General features: G+C 49.4%; 1 protein-coding gene across 1 annotated transcript in view; it reads left to right on the top strand.

Moving 5' to 3' along the window:
- The window catches only part of PLB1 (phospholipase B1), a 99773-nt gene that overhangs the window by 38451 nt on the left and 36620 nt on the right, over window positions 1-24702 (top strand). The window contains exons 20-37 of the mRNA XM_034657298.1: window positions 3279-3387; window positions 6057-6108; window positions 6430-6510; window positions 9300-9365; window positions 9695-9795; window positions 11760-11841; window positions 14286-14390; window positions 14503-14598; window positions 14816-14887; window positions 15932-15970; window positions 16517-16577; window positions 17432-17490; window positions 18413-18486; window positions 21073-21116; window positions 21727-21835; window positions 23299-23350; window positions 23746-23826; window positions 24318-24383. Coding sequence (XP_034513189.1) covers window positions 3279-3387; window positions 6057-6108; window positions 6430-6510; window positions 9300-9365; window positions 9695-9795; window positions 11760-11841; window positions 14286-14390; window positions 14503-14598; window positions 14816-14887; window positions 15932-15970; window positions 16517-16577; window positions 17432-17490; window positions 18413-18486; window positions 21073-21116; window positions 21727-21835; window positions 23299-23350; window positions 23746-23826; window positions 24318-24383 — 1349 coding nt within the window. The remainder of the gene's footprint in view (window positions 1-3278; window positions 3388-6056; window positions 6109-6429; window positions 6511-9299; window positions 9366-9694; window positions 9796-11759; window positions 11842-14285; window positions 14391-14502; window positions 14599-14815; window positions 14888-15931; window positions 15971-16516; window positions 16578-17431; window positions 17491-18412; window positions 18487-21072; window positions 21117-21726; window positions 21836-23298; window positions 23351-23745; window positions 23827-24317; window positions 24384-24702) is intronic.

Here is a 24702-nt window from a genome sequence, read left to right as displayed (position 1 = left end):
AGATGACAAGCCTTTAACCAGACTGATCAAGGCGGATGAGAGGAAGAGAGCCTCAGAATCAGGAACGGAAGAGGAGACATTACTACGGAAATTAAAAGGATTATGAGAATATTTTGAATAATTGTATGCCAATAAATGAGATAACTTAGAGAAAAAGGTAAAATTCCTAGAAAGACTCAAATTACTGAAGTGGATTCAAGACAAAATAGAAAATTTGATTAGATTTATAACAAAATAGTGATTGAATTTTAAATTTTCCCACCAAAGAAAGCCCAGGCTTTTCTGGTTTCATTAGTGAATTCTATCAAACAGTGAAAGAAGAATTGACGTCAATCCTTCACAAACTCCTCCCAAAAATGGAACAGGGGGAATACTACCCAATTCATTCTGTGAGACTGATATTATCTTAATAACAAAAATAAGACAAAGGTATCACAAGGAAATAAAACTACAGACCAGTATCTCTTTTGAATATATGTGCAGAAGTCCTCAACAAAATACTAGCAAGCAAAGTACAGCAACATAAAAAAAGGATTATACCCCATGACCAAGTGGGATTTATCCCAGGAATGCAAGGTTAGTTTCAAATTAAAAAATTAATATAATACACTACATCAAAAGCATAAAGGACAAAAACTACACGATCATCTCAACTGATGAGAAAAAGTATTTTACAAAAACTAATACCCTCTCATGATAAAAATATTCTACACACTAAGAATAGAAGGAAATTTCCTCAATCTGATAAAGGACATCTGCAAAAGCCCACAGTTAACAGCATACTTAATGAGGAAAGGCAAGATGTTTTCCTGCTGAGATCAAGATGTATACTCTTGCCACTTTTTTTCAACATTATGCTGGAGGTTCTAGTCAGGACAAATAAGCAAGAAAATGAAAGAGAAGGTATCAAGATTAGAAATGGAGTAAAGCTATCTGTATCTGCAGGTGATATAGTCTTACATATAGGACCCCAAGGAATCGTCTAAAAATTACTAGAACTAATAAATGAGTTCAGCAAGATTGCAGGGTACAACATCAATATGCAACAATTAATTGTATTTCTACACACTAGCAATTAACAACCTAAAAATGAAATTAAAAGAAAACATTCCATTTACAATAGCATCAAAAAAAAATACTTAGGAATAAGTTTAACAAGCAAAGTGCATCTTTTAGATTTAAAGATTACTTTAGACTTTAAAGATTACAAAACATTGCTGAAAGAAGCTTAATCAGACCTAAATAAATGGAAAGACATCCCATGTTCATGAATCATAAGGTTTAATATTGATAAAATGGCAACATCCCCCAAATTAATCTACAGATTCAATACAATCTCTATCCAAATTCCAGCTGGCTTCTTTGCAGATATTGACAAGCCAACTCTAAAATTCATATGGAAATGTGAGAGACTCAGAATAGGTAAGATAATCTTGAAAAAGAACAAATTGAGTGGACTCATACTCTCTGATTTCAAAACTTATAAAGCTCCAATAATCCAGACAATGTGGTGCTAGCGTAAGGATAGGCATATAGATCAATGAAATCGAATTGAGAGTCCATAACTAAACCCTCGTACTCATGGTTAACTCATTTTCAACATGAGTGCCAAAACTAACAGGGAAAGAATTCTTTTCAATAAATGGTGCTGGGATAATTATATGGCCATATGCAAAATGACGAAGTTGGACTCCTACCTTGTACCATATAAAAAATTAACTCAAAATGGATCAGAGGCTTAAATGTAAGAGCTAAAATTCACCCTTAGAAGAAAATATAGGAGCAAATCTTCATGACCTTGGGCTAAACAAACCCTTCTCAGATATAACACCAAAAGCACAAGTGACAAAAGGAAAAATAGATTGGACAAAATTAAAAACACTTTTGAGCTTCAAAGGATACCATCAAGAAAGTAAAAAGAAAACCCGAAGAGTGAAAGAAAATGTTTGCAAATCAATTCTGACAAGAAACTTGTATCTAGAAAATACAAAGAACTCTTATAACTCAATAATGAGACAATTCGATCTGGACAAATTAAAAATGGGCAAAGACTCTGAATAGACAGACCTTTCTCCAAAGAAGGTATACACGTGGCCAACAAACACATGAGAAGATGCTCGGCGTGAGTAACCATCAAGGCAAACCAAACCATAATGAGATACCATCTCACGTCCACTAGCATGGTTCTTTTAAAAAATGAAAGTTGGTGAGGATGTGCGAACATTAAAACCCTGCTACGCTCCTGATGGGAAGGTAAATTGGCACAGCTCCTTTGGGAAAAGGTCTGTAAGTTTTTCAAAAGGTTCAACAGAGTTGCCATACGATCCAACATTTCCAGTCTTAGATATATACCCAAGAGAAATTCGCACAAAAACGTGTACAAAAGCGTTCACAGCAGCACTATTCATAATAGCCACAAAAAAGTGGGAACAATCCAAATCCTTCAAATGACAAATGGGTAAATGTGGTATATACGTGCGACAGGATGTCATTTGGCAAAGAAAGGCAAGAAGTGCGATCTCTGCTGTAACGTGGATGGACACTGAAAGCGTTATGTTGAGTGAAGGAAGCCAGCCGCAAAAGACATGTTGCATGATTGCATTTGTATGAAATGTCTAGAATAAGCAAGAAAGAAGGTAGGTTAGTGGTCACCGTGGGATTGGAGGGAAGGGGGAGGGACTGCTTCTGGGCACAGTGTTTCTCTTTAGGGGGATGAAAATGTTCTAAAGTTGATTCTGGTGATGGTTGCCCAACCCTGTGAACATACTAAGAGCTATTGAACTGCACTTTAAATTGTGAATTTTATGGTATGTGAATTATATCTCAAAAACCTATTGTATGCTTAGAAAACAAAAAGAGGGGCCCTGAGTGGTTCAGTCAGTTGAGCATCTGCCTTCAGCTCAAGTCATGATCCCAGGGTCCTGGGATCGAGCCCTGAGTCAGGCTCTGTGCTCAGTGGGGAGCCTGCTTCTCCCTCCCCACTGCTTGTGCGTGCTTGCTTGCTTGCTCTCTCTCAAATACATGAAATCTACATTAAAAAGAAGAGAAAGAAAACAGAAAAATGCATGAGAGAAACACCAAACCCAGACTCACGTTTATTCAACAATAATTTGTTAAGCCCCTGTGTGCGTTGTCCATGTGGTTTCTTCCCACGTAGAGTAAGGTGAAGAGCTTTAAGGGTGAGGGTTCCTTTTCCCTGACATGCACTGGCACTTATCAAAGGAATTTGAAGGTTGTTTTGGAATAATGACTAAGTGTTCTTTTCTTTGTATTTTCAGACATCCTCCGGGAATTCAACCCTTCCCTGAGGGGCTTCTCTGTGGGCACTGGAAAAGAATACAGTCCTGGAGCCTTCCTAAATCAGGCTGTGGCAGGAGCCCGAGCCCAGTGAGCAGGGGAGCCTGGGGGGTGACCACACAGATCCTCTGGGGACCTAGTTAGGGGCTCGGCCTGGACTGGGGTGTATGGCTGAAGGCTGGGGGGGGGCTTGGTCGGAGGGAGAGGTCTGGGGGTCAAAGACTGGACTGGGGGAGCTTTCCTGGGGTGTCCCTCACTGTGGGACCCAGAAACCTACTAGCCCACCCCCAACCCCACCCCAGGAACTCGTCACACTTTACTCTGATGCCAGGTATAGGCTTGAAGCAAATCCTTTTGCTCACGTCCACAGAGGACGGTGGTAAGAGGGCTTACTCTGAGTTCTGTTTTTTATGACTCCATTAATGCTCCATCTTCCATGTCCTCTTCTCCCTCCGTTCCTGGGGGGACATGCTTTCCAGGCAGTCTTCGCGGGCTCTACACTTTGCCTCCTTTCTGGGTGATTGAAAGAGCACTCGTGGGAGGGAGGCCGTGTGTCTGAGTCCTGGCACACACGTCCCACCCCACCCCCGCCTCCCTAAGCCTTAGCCTCCGAGGCGGGGCTGGCGGTGAGCCTCTCCCATGAGCTGGTTATGAGGCTCGATGTCACGTTGATGGTGAAAGTTCTGGGAGGCTATAAGTCACACACACATATTGGGTCAGGATGGTGGTCCCAACAGCAATGCAGCAGGGCCGCGGCACCTGCCTGGGTGAACTGTTGGGGAGCAAGGGGACCATCGTATCGTGGTCCATGCACACTGAATGGCAGATTCTCGAGAACAGGGTAGGCTTTTGTGGGTCCTGCGCCTCCATTTCTGTCCGTGATCCCCAAGCCTGGAGTGCTTCTTCGGACTTGCTACCTGATCAGAGAAAAGTGAATACCACACCAAATCTAGGGAAAATATGGAAAGATCCTCTCTGCTTCTTAATCCTATTTTTCTTCCAGGATAATCACAAACTTCTTTACCATGTAGTTCCTAGGGATTCTGTGTTTGCTCCCCACATTCCCTGACATCATTTGGCCAGCTCTCAACACCATTCCAAATCGACAAGCCACCTGAGTAACTCTCATTTATTTAGGACAGGAGTCTTCCAAATCAGAGATTTTGCCAAACCTAATCTGTTTTATAATAAATTCTGTGGCTTTGTTTTCCTTTTGGTGGGAGAAGGGCAAAAGCCTACCAATTGACTGCCTAAAAATTTTGGCATTAATATTACCGTAGTTTTGCTTTTTTACAAGCATATGTCAGCTAGTGGTATCCAGAGAGGCATTTGAGAGCATGCTTAGGTCAGGGAGGCATCTGAGAAGGAAACCTTGGTGGTGAACATGAAGTTCATGATTCATATGACCCTGGATTTCTCCCCTGCTTTCCTCAAGGCCATGGGGCCCTTTTGTGCAAGTAATCCATCTGTCCACATTCTGAGTCACGGGGAGGAGTTAGTGGTTATTACTCTCATATTACGTATGAAGAAACTGTAGCACAAAGAGGCTAAGTGGCCAACAAATGTGTCATCTCAACCACGTGGCCTATTGACCTTGTGCCCAGCAGGCGCCAGCCCAGGTCTGATAATAACCCATCATACAGTGGCCAACAGCGCAGGTACCTTCCCGCTTACTAGCTCCGTGTTCTGTGCAGTTCCTGTTAGCAGGTCAGACACCCAGGTTTCCTTAACGGTGATATCGAGGCTCAGAGAGGTCAAGCAATCATCAAACTCTGGTCCTCAGAGCAGGTGCCTGATGGCTTCTACTGATGAGGAAACCAAGATACAAGTTGGTTGCGGGGCTTACCCCAAATCCCTAGGGTATCTGACACGTACCTAGTCCCCTGTGACTAAGACCAGGCCGGCGGGGCTAATAGTGAAGACACAACAACCACTGTTTCCTGCTGGGATGGGGCCAGAGACTGGGGATGATGGTAGTGGTGATAGGAGATGTAATGCAGTGGATTATTTCCAATATGGATGCTTACCACGTGCTGCTCTAAGTTCTTTATTTAATCCATCCTCTATGAAGAAGTTGTGCTTCCCATCCCCGTCTTACACAGGACCAAACTGAGGGTTTGCAAGGTTAAGCACTTTGTCAGGCTCTCCCGGCTGGTCAGTAGTGGGACTGGGATTCAGCCCCGCGCCTCCTGGCTCCGAGAGGGGCTCCCATCCCATGAGGCCGCTTTGCTCATCTCAGTACTGCTCCTAAGGACCCTTGAAGATAGGGGGATTTATCTCCACGTTGCAGTCTTTTGGGACAGTGAACTTAAGTTACATTCCCACAGTTAGCAGGAGGCATCTACTGTCACACCTGGGTGTGTCTTACTCAACCACATCACCTTGAGGGTGAGGGTACCGTGGAGGCGAAGCTCACGGCACCCACAGAATCACACTCATACCAAGCCATGCGTGACATGAAATGGACATGCAGCCTTCTGTTTGCCCCAGATGAGCTTGGCTTGGAAGAGAAACATGCCACTAAGGCACGCCCTCATATGTGGAGTGCTCTGCCCTTCCCGAAGCAAGGTCACAGCCCTCCCCCCAGCCCTCTACCTCCAGAGGGAACTGAATGGGGAAGGTGATCTGGGACAAGAGCATGCCTTCAGTCCAACTATCCTGCTGCGTGTTCGATTCCTTCTGTCTCCTCGAAGTCCCCTCCCTGCCCCAGCTTCACAGTTCCTGCTCCTCACATGACTTCTGTCCGTGTGTGCCCACAGGGATTTACCTTTTCAGGCCAGGAGGCTGGTGGACCTGATGAAGAATGACATGGTAATTCTGGGGGAAGAGCCACCTGGGACCGCTTGAGCTAGCATTCCCCAAAAGAGGGAGTGACCAGGAGTGGAGACAGAGAGGGTCAGGGTCGGGACCACATGGAAGTCCAGAGAATCCACCTTTAAAAATCACAAGTGATCTAGCACCTACAGTGGGTGACCTATGACCTCAGGACCCCAAAACCACAGAACAGAAAATAGTAATGTTCACTGAACCCTCTGGTATGTGAGGACCCATGCCTGCCAGTGTTCGGTACTTTGTCTTCTTGACTTGACTCTGGAGCAAGGCACTTACTTGTTTGTTTCCTATTCATTTCAGAGCATAAATTTTCAGGAAGATTGGAAGCTAATAACCCTGTTCATAGGAGGCAATGATCTCTGTGATTTCTGCAGTGACCCGGTGAGTCTCCAGGCCCTTAACTCAAGAGTCCCCCAGGGAGGGATTTTCACACCAGATGGCTGTAGCAAGTGGAGTGGGATTGGGACTTGGAGCTTGTAGCCTGGGCTTAACCCTGAGACCAAGAGTGCATTCACCTCCAGGGAAAGATTCAACGGAACTTGTTATGAAATTGATCTTGATTAGGTTTCATAACAAGGGAGTCTGATCATATCATTCTAGAAACCAAGATAACATTCCAAGGATCTAGAAAACTCAGGTGTATCTTCATATAAATCATTATAGGTCAGCTCCTTTTTCCAGTATCGAACGGCCTTACTGCCTTTATTTTGAAGGGAAAAGTTGATTTCCTAATGAAGCATTTAGGCACGGTTCAGAGCCAAGTCATTCCAAGCTGATGGGAACCCCAAGAGCCAGGCTGCTGCCCTGTGGGTGTGGTCCTTCTTCCTGGAACCTCAGAATCTCTGAGCTGGAAGAAATCCCACAAACCCTATTAACCACTCTCCCACCTGCGTCAGGAATGCCTTCCATAGAACCTAGCAACTTTTTGGTAGTGTTTGTGTTAAGCCCAAATTGGCCTTCTTATAACTTCCACCTTTTCTTGCCTATGCTGGGCGTGCCCGCACCTCTGCTACGCTCAATTCAGCGGACTTTAAAAATAATAGGTTTTTTTAAAAAAATTATTTTATAGGCAATACACGCTAGAAACACATCAAAGCACAAAGGAAAAAAAAAATTCTGTAATTACAACATCCAGAAATGCCAGTGCTACCATTTTGTTAAATGTCTCTGGCATTTTTCTGTGAAAATGGAGAAATTATTATTTGCTAAAAATAGCATCATTCTAGAAATATTGGTGATCTGCTTTTTTTTCAGTACCAATCCATTGGGAAGATACTCCTCTGCCAGTAGTCTTCCATAAAATAATTCTTAATGACTGTATGAGAAGCCCATAACCTATATCGGCCATACTATACTTAACTGTCGCCAATTACTACATACTTAGCTTCTATTGTTTCTAATTATGCCTGTTATAAATAACACCAGGAGAAACATCCATCTTTATGTGCATCCATAATTGTTTCCTGATATATATTCTAAGTAGTAAGACTTTTAGGCAAGAAGATATGTACATTTCCCCTACTGTTTTATCACGAACATTTCCAAACCTACTGAGAAATGGAAAGGATAGGGTAGTAAATGTCCATATACCCACCGCCTAGGTTTTACAGTTGTTAATATGTTGCTATATTAATTTAACATGCATTTACGCACCCGTCTTATTCTGGGGGGAGCTCTGCACATTTTCAGTGCTTTGGATACAGATTGCCAAATTGCTTCCAGAATGTTGGTATCAGTTATGTCTACTTCCTCACACTCCATCTGTCGATGTATGTTATTTGTTTTAATAGCTGCTAATCTAATACATGAAAAAAGTATATCTTGTTTTCAAAATTTGCATTCATTTGATTAGTAGGGAGGAATAAACCTTTATTTCGCTTGTTTAATGCTCATTTGAATTTCTCCTGATAAATTCTATATGACGCCTGTTGGCTATGTTCTATTAAGGTATTTCTCACTCTCTTATTGTTTTCTAAAAACCCCTTATGTGAAGTATACTAACGCTTTACCAAATATGTTGCCTATTTGGGGTTTTCCATTTAATTTTGTTTATAGTGTTTTCGGATAAACAGACGGTTTTTAATGTCTAGTATCATTTGCCGGGCGTGTATTTTATGCCGGGCACTGTACTAGGCGCTGAGCATCATGGCTCTGTCCTCAAGGAGCTCCCAGTCAGGGAGGGAGGCACAGATGATTCACCATAACATGATAAGGACAACATCGTGGCCCCAGAGTACAAATCGCCGTGGGAATTTGTGTTTTGTCCAGGGTGGAGAGTCAGGGTGTACACAGAGCAGGGGACCTTCCGGCTAGGGCCGGAAAATGACATTTGTCAGGCAGAAAGAGGATCAGCAGAGCAAAATTGAGGAAGTGGGCAGTCTTGCTGAGCCGTGGGAGCTTCTGCCCCGAGGGGCAACCCTGCCCCCCAGACTCATCACCGTGTCAAAGTCACCAGGGTCTGGGGTTTCCAGGCTGTGATGTGACAGGCTTACAGTGGGCCTGGGGCTGTCAGCGAAGCAGGAAGGGCAGTTGGACCATGACCCCTGCTCCACTTCTTGAATGCTAGTTTTGATTCATTTGGTAGAGCAGGGCTCTTGGTTAGATTTCAGCCAGGGAAAGGGTTCCACTTGAAAAAAAAAAAAAATTAAAAACCACCAAGTATGGAGATCAGAAGAAATAATAATTAGAATGTGTTTATGATTGGGGGAGGGGATTCATAGGACCCCCTTCCCCTACGATTGTCTCCTTAAGTGATTTGATGGGGTGACAGGTCCCCAGGCACTTGAGGCTCTAAGGCAGAAGAGCTGGGTCACAGGACCGTAGACTATTCAAACTGCAGGAGACCTTAGAGGCCCCATGCTCCAACACCCCAGTCTAGAGGAACCCGGAGATGTGATATGCTTTAGCTAAGGCCCTGCATCTAGTTAATGCGAAGAGAATCCAGAGCTTTCCATAACTCCATGCGGAAAAAAAAAGGTTTCCCTGGAGGTCACAGCCATGACCAGCCATTAAGGACAGTGGGGTTGGTCCGGAGGCTGGGGGCCCCGTTATGTTTTAACGTCACCCATTCTGGTCAATGTACAAGAAGGAGGGGACCCAAGACATGAAGTGAGCCTGATCCACAGAGAGCTTGGGTGGTGGATGGTGTCAGAACTTCCCTCTTCCCGCAGGTCCACTATTCTCCCCAGAACTTCGTGGACAACATCGGGAAGGCTCTGGATATCCTCCATGCTGAGGTGTGTATCTGGGCTGTGGGGCCTCTGAGCAGCTCAACCAGCGGTCCTTCTTGGGCCTCAGAACTGGCCTGGAGGGGGCTCTGACTTCCTGCCTGCCTTTCCCTGGAAGGCAGCGCTGACCATGCTGTTGTCCTGGTCCCAGAAGCCAGAACACATAGGTGTCAGTGGGAGGGGGGAGGGAGAGGCGGGGCAGGAGGGACGAAGGAAGTGGATGGGGCATGAAAGACCACAAACCTGGTATCCGGCAGGAGGGGCTGGCCCCAGACCCAGATGAGAGACTGGGGCCGCCATCCTGAATCCTCTTGGGGATTGGTCTTACCTTTGCTCAGGTTCCTCGGGCATTTGTGAACCTGGTAAAAGTTCTGGAGATCATCAGCCTGAGGGAGCTGTACAAGGAGAAGAAAGTCAGCTGCCCAAGGCTGATCCTCAGGTGAGAAGGAAGATTTTCCTCCTGTTCCCTAAAGCGCCAGGGGACCCTTAGCAGAAAGTAACTCTGATTCGTTAGAAAGTCCAAGAGCAGATGTGTGAGGAGGGCTAAGACCAGCCCATTTTCTAACCTGACAGGCCTGATGGGTTTTCTGACCCCAGCGTGGGCCTCAACTACCCTGAGAGTCTGTGTCACAGCCCGACCATGCTCCTGGTTGTCCTGGCAGCTCAGGACACCCTTCAGTCCTCCCGGGAGGGAAGAATAAAGCGTGAGGAATGGAGTGGGCCTATGTGGGCCAGGCTCACAGGCCACCACTAGGTGTATCCAGAGCTTCCCCGCCCCTAGAGGCCCATCTCCAGGACAGAGGGAGCCTCTATCTGGTGTGGGTGTCCGGGGCTGGGCACTCACGACTGTAGGGCTACAGTCACTTGCTGGAGGAGAGGGTGGTCAGATGAGAATCAGGGAAGAGTCTTGCCCGCGCACAGAGAGCCCTGGTCCTGGGAAGGCCTTTGAAAGGCCTTCTTCATCCCCATCTCCAGAGCCAAACAAAGGTGGCTCCCTCTCTGACATGACACATCTCCCTGATCTCCAGGATTAAGACCTCCTTCTAACCTGGGCATGAACATTCCTGCAAAGACCTCCTCTGAACCCTGAGCCCTGGTCCCGATGGCCGCGCCCCTCCCTCCCCCATCTTCCTCCCCAGCTCTGGAGCCCATGACAGGCCCCCCCGACAGCCCCGAGCACAGCACGTGGTGATGACTCACGGGCCTCCCCCCCACAGCCCTGCCCTCTGCGTGAGTCAGTGCTCGCACAGCGCGGTGGCTGTTTGCTGAGTGAGCAAATGAAGAATTCACAGGCGCCAGGTTCGCTCTTGCAAATCAAGGAGCACCTTGGCTGCTAGCCTGAAGCTGCTTGCCAGACCTCGCCTGGGGGCCCAGACGGCACAGGCCCCCCCGGGGAAGGCCTGGGGGCACTGGCTGCGAGGGGATGGCTGCCACATTACACACGCCTATTAACTTAGCTGGTGTCAGGCGTGCTGTATTTTCAGCTGCTCACTCATCCCCAGGCTCCCACTTTCTCCAGTCACTGGGCCACATGGGGGGTTCGGTGTACTCGTTTCAGAGCAGCTTACCCAAAATTCTCTTGCTACCCATTGCTGCAGGGTTTTTAGACAATTAAGGCTCACGGTTCGGAGCAAGCATCTGCCAGGTCCCTTCTCAGCTCTGAAACTGTCAGGTGAGGCAGACTCAGGGTCTCCTTGTCCTGCTGCCTCCCTGCTGTTCTCTGAGTGGTTGTGCTTTCCTGGGAGGCGCCAGCCTACTCTGAGCTGTCCACCCTTTCATCCCCTCAGCCCCCGGAAAAAAGCCCAAATGGGCAAGACGGCCAACCAGAGCAGAAGCACAGGGAGGACAGAAGCAGTTTAGCTAGGGATTCGGAGCCCAGGTTCAGACCAGACAGATTTGAGTTCAAGTCCTGGTTCCCACATGTAGTCTCCATGTGACCTTGAGCAAGTACTTACCCACACTGAGCCTCCATTTTCTCATCCATAAAATGGGGATGATAGTACAACTTCTTGAATCGCTAAAGGGATTAAATGGGTTAATACCCATAAAGCTCTTGGCACCGTGAGCTTTAGGATGCACGAGCTCTTATTATGAGTGGTGTTGTCACTGTTATTATTGAAAAGTAGGTGTGCCTTACCTCTGCTGCACGGCCTGTCCTCAGACAGTCATACGGTAACCCGGCTCCCTAAGTCACTCCTGCAGATGTCAGAAGGAACTTCTATTTGCACGCAAAAATGCGGCTCTGGGGAACTTTCTCCAGCTTCATCTGGTGCAGTGGGCAGGTTAACCAGCTGGGGCCTCCATTAGCACGGACTTCCGACACCTCCAAGTCAAATAGATTCTGAATCTCGAGTCAATGTCATGCATTCGGATGGTGAGGCATCTCTCTGGTTTGGTCCGCAGGAAGCTGTGCCCCTGTGTCCTAGAGCTTAGTGATAACTCAGCAGCGCTTGCCTCCCTCATCGAATTGAATAAGAAATACCAGGTAAGCCGGGAAAGGGCTCTAAGACCGCACAGGAACTGCTGTGTGGTCGGGTTGCTCTGGTTAGAAAATGAGGTCATGCTTACGTTATCGGGACCCCAGCTGTCCAGTGTGAGGGTGTGAGGTTACCATTGACCAAGCTGGAGACTTAAAAACACCCTGCAAGGCCACAGGGACTGTGATTCGGTTCATTTGCATCAAGCTATAGAGCCAAGTCACTGAACACACTTCACCAAATCTCAGTTCCTGGCCTTACACACACACACACACAGAATTTCCATTTGTCCATGGAGAGTGTGTGTGAGTTTCTGGTTCCTGGCTGGGGAACCCTTTCCGCCTAAGACAGTCTAGAGGATTCAGTGAGATAACATGCATTTCCTCTGCCCTCCTCTCCTGGGGAAGCAGGTGTTTTGGAGGAGCACAGGGAGAAAGAGAGTCAGCAGGTGATCTCCAGACATCCTGCGGGTTATTCATTTTAGGCCTTTTTCCATCCAATCTTTGACCAGAGCTGCTGGCTCCCTTGACGATCTTGAGTTTCCCCCAGAATAATCATCCAATCACTCAAGAGGACAATGGTAGCCTTCCAGCCCTTCTAGAATAGGCTGCAAACAGCTCCCAGGGTGGAGCCATCCTTCAAATGCTCGGACTCCATGGAGCAGAACCATTTCCCTGCTTTGAGGCAACCATGCCTGTCAGGGCTATGAGGGCTCAGGGGAACAAGCTTCTATCTGTCCTCTTCTGGGTGACTCTCCAGCTGCACTTCCTTCTGCTGTGGGCAGGCCCCTCTGCCTCTGGCGAGGAAGTGCATGGCTTGCACTAGGAGAAGCAAGGCAGCCAAGGTTATGGCCATGCGAGCAAACCTGCTCCAGGAAGACCAGGTTCTTGGGTGCAAGCAATGCTGGTTCCTTTAAGCTCTTGTATTATTTCAGCAGACTGTCTGGAAGAGGTAAAAAGCTAGGATCTGAGGCTGGGCCACCAGAAATCACAGCATCATGAAATCCTAGGGGCCAAGCCATAAGGATCAAAATCAGGCCAAAGAACTTATTCAGTGGAGACACTGTGGACACCACTGTCACTGCTGCTTCTAGGAGCCGAACACAGCTGCCACCCTCAGCAAAACAGATTCTGTGCTGTCCATCTTCCTGGCTTTGGCAGGCTGCCAGACATGTGCCTAAGCCCGAGCGTGAGGGTCTCTGGGAAAGCCTGCATTTGTCTTTCTCACCTTGTACAGTGGGAGGCAGGCTACTCTTAATACAGTGGAGGTTTTCCAAAATAGGAAGCAGGTTCAGATGGCTGTTCCCAGGTCCAATCTTAGTCACCCCTGAGATCCAGGAGAAGATCACGGTCAGCCCCAGGAGGCCATCATGACTGCTGTCAGAATCTTCTTCCTACTTTCTGCAAAAGCTATGGCTTCCATCGCTCTCCATGGAGGTGATCACTGCTATTAATGACCACCACGTGCCAGGCATTCTAGATACTATTTCTTTCATTTCTCGAGAGGTACGTGGTTCTACTGTGAAGCCATTGTGGCTGATTCACAGAGTAACCAGTAGCATTGGAAGGGGTTTTAGGGATGGTCCAGGCCTGGTCCAACATCCTCCATTTACAGATGAGGAACTAGAGGTCCAGAGAGGGAAAGCATCTTGCCGAAAGTCACACAGCTACTTAGTGGCATTGCACCCTCTTTCTGGCTGGCCCCGGGAAAAGTTCATGTGACGCCTTCTGTAATGACCCCACTGATGTTCCTGACTTCCTTCTCTAGCCAGGGTCCTGGCCCCAAATGATAGAAATCTGGTAAGCAGTGAAATGGCAGAGGCTGATAGAACCTGGAGCCAGAATTGGGATCACTGGTCCTCCTGGAGCCGAGCCCAAGTGGGAGCTATGAAAGCAACCGCTCTGTTACCCTCCTGGACAACCCTGAGAGTCTCAAAGAAGTGTGCATACACGGGAGCATCCATGCTCACACACATACACACACACACCCCATGCACACATGATATAAATGGGCATTAAATATCATTGCTGATTCACCTTTGATTTTCTGAACAAATGTAGGGCAGAAATAAATGAAATGTAAGGATTACTCAAAAAAAGTCATTAAATCGAATTCATACCGTCCCCCACCCCCACCCTTTGCTCCAGTCTTTCATCGGAAGCTTTCAAAGGAGATCAAGCTGATGATCTTGGGTTTTTCCTTGCCTTTCCCTCCCCCCCACCCCCCAGCCTAGGTCAAATATGTGCAATCATAGTAGGAGTTGGGGGCAGGGGTTGAGGTAAAGGCTGATCTAAAAAGTAACTAGCTGGTTCCCGATCAGTTGAGATTTTGTTACAGATCGATTTCGCCCCAGGGACAGACTCTGTTTAATTCTATGGCAGAGAAAGAGATGGCACAAAGCCCAAGCAGATGCGGGGAGTCCCCTGACCCCTGCCCCCTTTGCCTCCTGCAGGAGGGGACTCACCAGCTGGTTGAGAGCGGTCGGTACGACACAAGGGAGGATTTTACGGTGGTGGTGCAGCCATTCTTCGAAAAAGTGGACATGCCAAAGACGTCGGTAAGGAAAGCACGCGTGGTGGATAAAGGGGAGCCACGGAGTGCGCAGTGGGTTTGGACATTGTGTATCAGACGCCCCTCTAACACGGCCCCTCCTTGTGCCCTGTGAGCAGGAGGGACTGCCCGACAACTCGTTCTTTGCTCCCGACTGTTTCCACTTCAGCAGCAAAGCTCACGCTCACGCGGCCAGTGCCCTCTGGAACAACATGGTAAGATGACCCAGGCAGGGAAGCCTCTTCTCCCTCTGCAGGAGAAAGACTCTGGCAAGCTTTTGAGGGAGTTCAGAGGCCCATCACTCAGGCTGTGTGATCCCCCGCCCCGCAGCGGTGACAAACCCCGTTGCCCGTGGCCCTCCCTCCCTTCCTCAGCCCTGCCCTGCTGCCTGACCTTTGTATTCTTGCCACCTCTTTCCACGTCTTGCTGTAGCTGGAACCTGTCGGCCAGAAGACAACACAGCACAAGTTTGAACACGAGATCAGTATCACCTGTCCGAACCAGGTAGCGTGAGAAGCGCGTCCTTGTCAACACGTCTATGTATCTGAAGCATCTTGGCCGGGATTGTAGCGTCTCTCAGGTTTCTCAGCATGTGTCGCCCCCAGTTCCCACCCCCTAGCCTACACTCCAGGTGATCGTCCACAGAGTCCCATCTGGTTGGACCGTCAGGGGTGACAGCCCCCTGTGGCCAGGGGTCTCTAGTGTCCCTTTGTCTCGCCACGTCCCAGGGAGCCCCAGCACGAGTCTGCGCTGCACACAGCCGGGGAGAGGAACATGGCAGCCCCATCCAGCTCTCATGTTGGAGGCAAGGGGGCAATGGAGAACGTCAAGGCCAGGATGGGGCAGAAGGATACCCTATCTCCGTTTAGCCACTGCCTCCATGGCAGGATAGAAAGAGCGAGGACCCGAGACCTAGAATAATATCTGCTAGGGCAATGGGGCGGAGGGTGCTGGTCAAATGGAAGGTGGAGCTAGAAAAGCAGACATTTCCTGGGAAGGCAAAGCAGAACCGGACTCCCGCATTCACTCACAAATGGCCAGAGAGATACTTGGACCTCTGCCGCTGTTCCCTCACCTCTACGAATTCCTCCGTATTCCCAGAGGGGCCCCAGGTCTAGACTGGGAACCTCTGAGCTGGGGCTTACATGCAGCAGGACTTCAAAGCACCTGACTTTCTTGCCCAGGCACGGTGGAGTGGCCTGGCAAGGGGTGGCAAGGGGGCTGGGGAGTAGGGAACATGCACTTAGGGAAGCAGAAGGTGGTGCTCTGCTGGGAGGGGCAGGGGCAGGAAGGAGAGGGGATGCCGCTACCCCCGGCAGCTGTGTGGGAGGCGGAGAGCAGACTTGCTCGCCTGGGAGCCACTGCGGGGTTTATTCTAATTGTTCCTACCAGTTTGAGTTGCCAAGAAGGCCCAGTGCATCCTGGGAGGGAGCCCACAGCAGTCACCCTGGCAGGGAGGGGCTTGGGAATGTGGGCAGGGGAGGCTGAAAGTGTTGTGCAGGAAGCCAGCGGAATTTGCTGGAGTTGTTCACCGCCCTTTTCTCACAGTCCTGGCTGTTTCTGAGCACCTACAAGAACAGAGTGCAGGTACGAGCTTGTTTCTTCCTTATGGCCCTGCAGCCAGCACGGTGGGCAGTCCCTAAGCGGGGACTGGCCCCACAAGGTGGGGTGGAGGGGGCATGTGGGCAAGGGTCCTGCTGGGCAGCCAAGGGAGATTAAGGCTCTTCTGTAAGGCCCACCCACTTGCACTTTTGGACGGGGTGGTGGGCAAAATAAGCCACACTGGTAACAGCCCGGGTGGGACCAGCCAGTAAACCTCTTCAAAGACCCAGGTGAATATAGTTTTCCTCCTCATAAAGCTGCAGCAGAAGCAGAGGTGGCGGGGGTGGGGTGGGGTCGTTGTGTTGATGCTGATTCCTGCACCGGATTGGGGGGGGGTCTGAATTAGGTTAGCAGATCCCAGCCTGGGATCACCTAGAGAGCCTTCTACAAGCGCCCGTCCAGGTCCCTCCCCAGGGTGCGACCCAGAAATCCATCTGTGTTTGATAAAGCTCTGCCAGTGAGTCTGATGCCCAACCAGCCTCTCTGGTCCCTTTCAACCCTGAGATTCTACGATTCATTCTATGCCTTTAGAGTCATGGGAGCCAGCTGCCATGCAGGGACAGAGCTCCTTCTGCCTCGAGGCCCACCTCAGGTAAGCCTGTTACGATATACGAGAACACAGGGCCCCACCACAAGGACTCAGAGGCCCATGAGTGGTCCGACAGGACTTGGCATATATAACTAAACGACACCGTGAGGGCTGGTGCTTGCTTCCTGTCTGGGTGGTTGCCTGGGACAGGTCTCTGCTTTGTCCCCCTCTGTCCTATAGTGATGTCTTTACCCCACAGGACCCAAGGTGGCCAGGCCAGGAACTGTTTGTTGCCCTCTCAATTCAGCCTGTCAGTCGGGGACCCCCAAGAGCTCCCCCTTAATGGCCCAGCCCAGCAGCGTGAGGCCAGAGCTGGGTGTGGGGTGCCCAGGGAGTCCCAAGAGCGAGCCAGCTCTGCAGGGTATCCTGCGGCCCCAGGCTCTGCTGCTGTGGTAGGGCCAAAAAGTTCCTTGGCGTCTTCAAAAGAGATTTGGGACAGGGCAAGGCCTGACATGACTAGTTCTCAGATTCCTGTTGGAAATCCAGAATGCAAATCTAAATGGGCTGGGCCTCAGACCCCGTACCTCATCTCAGATGGTCCACACCCAGGCGGCCCAGCCCTCGGGTCACAGCTGGCCTCCCACATGACCACTGGCGCTGACGTGGTCGATTCCACTCTGCCCTCCCTACCGTCCGTCCATCCATCCCCTCCTCTTCCTCTCCCTCAGCACCTGTCTGCCCACAGGCCCAGGGTTGGCTTGTTGGGTTTTTTACGGGGAAACCCGTCACAGGACCTCTGTCTCCGTGGCCCAAACACACACGGAGGTCGTGCCTCTGGTCCTGCTTCAGGTAGGAAGCACTAGACCTGACTACAGGTTCCTGCTCCCCGACTCAAGTGTGTCTGCTTGTCTTTCCAGTGCACACCCTGCGACCGGCAGATATCCAAGTCGTGGCTGCGCTGGGGGATTCTCTGACCGTAAGCACGCTTGGGCCCCAAGTTGGGTGGGGGAAGGTGTACCAGTTCAAGGGCCTGCACCCCGACTTCTGCCTTCCCCTGCCCGTCAGGCCTGCCTCTTTCCATCCCAGAGCGTGGCAATGGTTCGATTTTGCAGTCTCTCTCAATCAGGTGTGCCAAGGGAACTCCTTCTCTGGAGCGAACTGAATTGTCTCAGATAGTGGAGGTTTTGAACACCTCACAATGCTTTGTTTAACAATTGAAAAAAAGATGTCATTTCAACACAAAATCATCTTCTAAACCTACCTGTGTGGGTTCTCTTTTCCCTTTGGATTATGCTTTAGGGGTAGCTCAGACCATCACATATATTCTGTCTTTGCACCTGCGTGGAAAGCAACAGACTCCACAATTGTGGCTAAGCTCTGCTCCAAAGTTCCAAGAAACAGGGCTCTGACCCTCCCAGATGACCACTTTCTGGCAGCACTTCTGAGGCCATAAGATTGCCTTACAGAACATCCCAGAGGGAAAGAGAAGAAATGTGAAGCTCATGAGAAGCCTGCCCGCTGCCGTCCATTCTAATCTATAGGCTCCTTCTTCGTGCTCGTAAGAGAATTTCGGAGCGTGATGCTGGTAGTAATGATATGGTAGCATCTCACATGTGCAAAGCACTTTGGAGTCTTCAGTGCTGTTTTTACAGCCATGATCCAATTTGGTCATCAAAGCAATCCTATGAGATCAGCAGGTCACGTCCTCAGTTCAGTAAGGAGGCTGCTGAGATTCAGGGAAGGCATGGAGCTGGAAAGGAACGTGGCAGAACGCAAGCCAAGTCTCTGACTCCCAATCCAGGGTCTGCTCACGCCTCATGATGAGTGTGTTGGGAAATGCCCGCATCCCTTTCCTCTGACTAATTCATTTTCCTATGGATTTTGGTGTGTTTTCAAAGGCCGGCAATGGAATTGGCTCCAAACCAGATGACCTTTCTGATGTCACCACTCAGTACCGGGGGCTGTCATACAGGTAATGTTCACCCTTCGTCCCCTCCGGCCCCATGCTCACCCCCAGAAATTGCGTGAAGGGGTTGTCTCTTGTAAATGCATGAATACTGCAGAGCAAGGACCAGGTCCGGAAGGGGCTTTCAGAGGGAAAACAGATGTATTTCTGCAAAATGGGACCATATGGTGAGTGGAGAGGATATTTTATTGTTGATGACTTTTTTTTTTTTTTTAATTGTGCAGAAAAAGAAAACCAGGGTTGTTGTCAGACTCCCGGGTCAGAAAATCCAACAAGAAACGTGCCCGAAAAGTACCAAAACTCTGACTGTTCACCCTGCCTGTTTACATGTCTGTGCGCACGTGGAGATCCCCGTCTGTTTGCTGTCTATATGTATTTATGTCGTTCTGTACTCACACCTCTGCCTTGACATATACGTCCACGTCTGTCCAGAAAACTCTGAAATGCAACACACCACTTCAGGAGGAAAGGACTAAGACAGACTCACCAATGTTTCTCTTAATCCCAGAATCCTTTCTTTGTTCACAAAACCTATCAGTATCCCTGGGCAATGTCCATGTAGTAGGCTGACCTGAGAAAAGCAATTTTCTGAAGCCATTAAAGCTTCTGGTTTGGAAATAATAGACAGGGTATGGTTCCAGGTAAATGAAGAATGTAATTTGAGCCTGTTCCCCCACAGAGATGAAGTGGAGAGAGGGGGCCTCATAGAGTCAGACAGGGAAGATGACCCAGAATTCTTGGGAGGTGGGTTGCCGTGAGCGGGACCTGCAGGACAAGACTTGGCCATGGCTATTTCCAAAGCCCTTGACCTGAGAGAACCATACAGCAGGGACAGGTGCTGGCTTTGGCTACCTTAACTGTGTGGCAGGCCCAGAGATCTTTAGAGCATTGCTTTTTCTTCAGTTGAAATAAGTTTGCTTATTTGGTATCAAAGGACCAAAATAAAATTTGCTTACAAAAAAAGAATGCTTTTTAAAAAATTAATTAGGTGCTCAATCTCACTGAAACTCCTTCCACAAATGTCGTTGAGCGTCTCCTCTGTAATTCTCTGTGCAATGTGGGTAACAACACATGAAAAAAACCCAACCTTTGTGCTCATGGTTTAATATAAATTACATTAATCGGAAGGATCTCACACTAACTAGCTATTTCATGCGGGTCTCTTTTCTTTCACATGTCACATAGCTCTGATCAAAATGAGGGCTTACATATTTTTGTTTGTGCACATTTATTTGTGTAATTCTCTTTCTCCTAGAAACATTCACTCAGTGGTTTCTGTAGCCTGTCGGTCCTGATCAGCTATGGCACTTGTTTCAGAACAAAGATACTTTTAGACAAGAACTTACAATAGGAAGTACTCGATGTGTGTGTAGGTATATCTCCGTGCTTGTGTTTATGTTTATTGAAGAAGAAAAGGAGGCAGAGTTAGAACAGTGATTGGAGAAGGTATATGGATCTCTAAGTCCCTTTCTAGCGTAAAGTGTTCTGAGTAAATGGTTTAAGTTGAGAGAAAGAAGGATCAAGGTAGCAGCTGAACCCGTTAGCTTCATGCACAGTTGGGATAGAATCAGAAGCTGGAGCAAAGGTCCAACCACTGGCCAAGTTAGGTTCCGTATCAGATGGGAGATGGGAGAAAGATACCCGAGCGAGGTAGTGGCGGGGGCTCACCCGGCTTCTTTCTCTCCATCACCTGGGGCTGCCGAGCCTCTGACTTGACTACCCTCATAGGAAATAGTCTTCTTCATCCCAAGCCACTCCCTGAATGAAGAACAGCCATGACTTTGATGCCCAGACTGTCCTTTGGAAGTCTACTGCTGGGCTGGACGCTAACACTGTGTTCTCAGAATCTACTGGCCTGGAATGATAGGCTGGCATGGAGGAGGGAAGTGCAGGGGGAAAAACCCAAAACAGTAAATACAGTGCATTTGAACATTGGACTTTGTTAAAAGAGAAAGATTTCTCTCCTGGCCTCCCACATGTATTCAATTTAGACGCATGAAAGGAAATGTAATTTTGAGTGCGTCTTGAGGTTAGATGGAACACCATGAAACTACATTCAAGTAGATAAAATCAGAGTGGGCTTTGGAAGGCAGTGAGAGGCCATCCCCTGAACCTCCCAGTGGAATGTACCTCCCCACTGGCTAGAGAAGAGCTAATCCGTTTTCCAAAGGCTTGCAGCTCAAGCTGGTTTTTAGTTACCTTTCAAAAGTTAATTAACCCCTATGCACCTCAACTTCCTCCTCTGTAAAATGGGGATAGTTGCATCTGTATCAGAAGCTTGTTTTGTTGGGGGGTGTTAGGTACCCGAGGTAGAGAATCTAGGCTTGCTGGGCACATGGTACAAGTGCTTGCCTTCCTGATCTGGTGGAGAAAAGAAACAGCTCTTTTCTGCCTTCAAATCCTGGTTTTTGGGGGGGAACCAACCCTTTGGGGAATTCAGACTTTCTCCAACTTTCACCAACACAAAGAGCCCAGTGGGTCTGGCACATCTTACAGGTGCCAGTGGCGTGAGCGCTAAGAAACGTGGGGCACGCTTTCATAAAGCCGAAGTATTTATTCACTCTCTCTCACCTGTTTGTTCACTCCCTACAGTTCCGGAGGGGACGACTCCCTGGAGACTGTGACCACCTTACCGAGTAAGTAACCACCAGGGGCTGGAGTCTGTTCACTGGGTCCACCTGACCCTTGGCTTCCTGAGAATTCCCCTCAACTCAGAAAGGAGGAAGTCATCTTTGCTTATTGCCATTGAGTGGGAGGAGAGGCCCATGGGCAGGTAGCTGAAGGAGGTGTCATAAATACTCTATTTGGAGCCCTGAGGCCTGGGTTCAAGCCCTGGCTCTTCTCTGTGCTTGCCATGTGACCTAGAGCAAGTCACCCAACATTCTGAGTCTCAGGTTTTTTCAACTGGCCCAGAGGGTGCAGACACCATCCAGCAAAATAGTGAACATTCCCTGCACTGGGAGGGAGGGAGGAAGGGAGGAAGAAGGGGAGGGGGGGAGGAAGGGAGGAAAGAAGGAAGGGGAGGGAAGGAAGGGGGAGGGGAGGGGCTCTTGCTGCCTTGGCCCACCCTGTCTTCAGGTCATTTCCACTCAGAGAGCCCCAATTCCTGCCAGGCATACCCTCCCCCACCCTGCCTGGCTGCATGAAGTTGGTAACAAAACCCACTCTGGGGAGCCTAGAACCGAGAAGATACCCTGCCCCTCCCCCTTAAATTCTGTGTGTCCCATTCACCCCCTTCTCTTTCAGATATCCTTCGGATGTTTAACGGAAACCTCACAGGCTACTCAGTGGGCACGGGTGATGTCAATGACACAAATGCGTTCCTCAATCAGGCTGTTCCTGGAGCAAAGGCTGAGTACGGCGTTTGGGGAGGAGGGCCTGTGGGGGAGAGAGTGGGAGGCATGTAGTCCCCTTTAAGATTGTAATCCTGACCTCCGTGTGCAAAGGAGACATTGCTCCCTTTGCAGCAGTGACCTGAGAGGTCTTTAGCCACTCTCTTCCCTGGCCGCCGCTGTGACTGAGGTACAGCAGGGAGGCCAGAGAGGCTGGGGCTGGGACAGGAGCCATGGCCCTAGAGGCTGAACTCCTGACCTTGTTTCTTGGGTGGCACGGTTTAATCATGCAACTAACTGACTAACCTTATCCAAGTTTTAATACTTGCCGTGGCATAATGGTGCTAGAGAGATTCGCTTTCTCCCAAGTCTCACAAGTGGCAGCTCCCCGAAAAGATCAGAGAGTGCCAAGAAATGAATGGACAAGCCAGAATCTCTAGCCTTGGAGGCTTCCGGGGCAACACGTCATGGCCTGTCCCTAGCCTGCTCTGGAGCTAGTAGGAAATGCAGTTGAGAAGCCAGAGACAGCTGAAGCAGGACTGCTCAGCCCTGCAGAGTGATCTCAGGAGGCCCCTCACCCTGCTCCTAGTGGCCCCAGCAGCCCGGACTTCCTTGATCCTGCCCTGGCCATCGGGGCCTCCAACACCTTGTCACCTTCCAGCTCGGGCCCACACCCTTCTAGCTGATGGGCACGGACTTCAAAACCTGCTCATCCATCCTGGGAAGACCCTTCTTGGTCGCGGAAACATCTGGGGACAGATGGGCCCACCTGCAGGTCCTAGGAAATCACCACGCTGTGGACCCATCTCACCCAGACCTGTAATGGGGGCCCGAACTACTGGGGAGCTCAGGATGCTTGAAATCTAGTATTTCTATGAATTATAGACCCAGGCATGTATACAGCATATATTTATTCCCCCACCTCTTTCTAAAAGAAGCCTCTGGCTCAGTTTACTGAAGAAATAATGCAAGTAACACGTACGGAAGTGAGAAAAATCACAGCCACTGGTGGCTGGGGGGCGGGGAGAAGCGACTGGGTCAAGATGAGCATTTTTGCAGTTCTTATGCCTGAACGTCAAACTCTCAACTTCCTGGCAGCCTGGGGAAAAAGAGGAAGCATGCTAAAACCTTCATAGATCTAATTTCATATCTATACCAGCCTTTCAAAGGAGACAAATGGTTTCCTAGCATGGAATCCTAAAAGACACGTTGCGTGCGGAGTCCTAGAAAGGAAACCGTGAGTAACAAATACAGTTGACAGTACCCTCGACTGCAGCTTTAGGACAAACAGACAATTGGCTTTTCAAAGGGTTGTTTGTTGGAATAACTCTCCAGAACAGGCAAGTAGCTCCTTGTCCGTGAGCCTCAGGGTCTCTGGCAGTTCAGGCAATGGGGATAATGCCATGGAAACGTCCAGTTCAGGCCCCTTTAGGAGGAAAACTCCAGGCACTATTCCCCCATAGGACTGATTTCCTCTCCTTCTCAGGGAACTTATGAGCCAAGTCCAGACTCTGGTGCAGAGGATGAAAGATGACCCCGTGAGTCGGATTTACAGTTACTTTTAAACACAAATTTTCTAACCCACTGACATCCCCAATGGAATGGTCTGCCATGAAAACAGTGAGCCACGGTCACTATAGAGGCGTTTAAGCAGTGGTAGGACGGCCGGTGTCCAAGGCCCTGGAGGAGATTATGTCCATGGCGGCAGGGGGTGGGTGGGTTGGCTGTCGCTGATCCCAGTGATCTTGAATGTCCCTCCTGATGCTAAGGTTCTGTGGTCCATAAATAAGCTTCTAAAATTCTTTTAGCTCTGAGATTCAGCTTCTATTGTCTTGAGTGGGCAAGGAAGTCTTAGAGGGTTGAATGGATTTCTTAGAGCTGTGGCATTGTTTGTTTGTGGGAAATCATCGAGCACTTTCCTCCTCCCGTGTAGAGACTGAATTTCCACGAGGACTGGAAGATGATCACGGTGCTGATCGGAGGCAGTGATTTGTGTGACTACTGCACGGATTCGGTAAGGGGTGGGGGGCAGCCAGGCCTGCTCATTGCTCCCGACATTGACCGGGAGGCCTTGGAGGTCCTCTTTGAGAACAGTCCCTAGAACCAACCGTAGGCTTGTCCAGCTACACCTGCCTGTGGGAGCCTCCTCTTACCCTCAGGTTTCTGGCCCCACCCACCTCCATGTCCCAGGTGGTGTGAGGTAGCAGGTGCCAGATATGGCGCTTCTGCTCCCTTCTTACAATCCCTGAGAACTCAGGAAGTGGAGAAGGAGGACCCGCACGTTCAGCTCCAAAACGAAAGCTCTGGCTGAAGGTCCCAGGCTTCGGGCTGGACCATCTCTGATAATAGCGAGTAATCGACTTCAGAGTCTGACATGATGACCTGGTCACAGCCAGAAGCCAGAGGGAGAAGAAGTCCTGGGGGTGGAGCCAGAGGGGGGCCTTCAGCTGCCCCACTGCCATGTCCCCTGAACCAGCTCCCCCTCTCCCTCCTGTGTCTTCCCAGAATCTGTATTCTGCAGCCAACTTTTTTGACCATCTCCGCAACGCCTTGGACGTCCTGCACAGAGAGGTGGGTGGAGGCTCTGACAAGCTGGACACGGCTCAAGCATGTTGGGGGGTGGGGGAAGGGTGGTTGGGGAAAAGAAGGCGAGATACCCCCTCCCCCGAAGGAGACAGCCAAGGGCGTGGGCGCCTTCCCTTTCCAGAGTTTGGGGCCTACCCCTGAGGAAACCTATCCCATTTGGAATCAGCACAGAAGGATCTCAGGCTTGATGAAGAGAAGGCAGCTGGTGTGCTCCCTGCCCCCCCCACCACCTGAGGCCACAGCAGGGTGGCTCCCAGGCGAGGCCCTGCCTGCAGAGCCATAGGCTGTCTCTAGATCAACCCCT

The sequence above is a fragment of the Ailuropoda melanoleuca genome, chromosome 4 (genome assembly GCF_002007445.2).
Source record: "Ailuropoda melanoleuca isolate Jingjing chromosome 4, ASM200744v2, whole genome shotgun sequence".
Taxonomy (NCBI): Eukaryota; Metazoa; Chordata; class Mammalia; order Carnivora; family Ursidae; genus Ailuropoda; species Ailuropoda melanoleuca.
The sequence above is the reverse complement of the archived record's forward strand: the minus strand, read 5'-3'. Positions and strand labels throughout refer to the sequence as shown.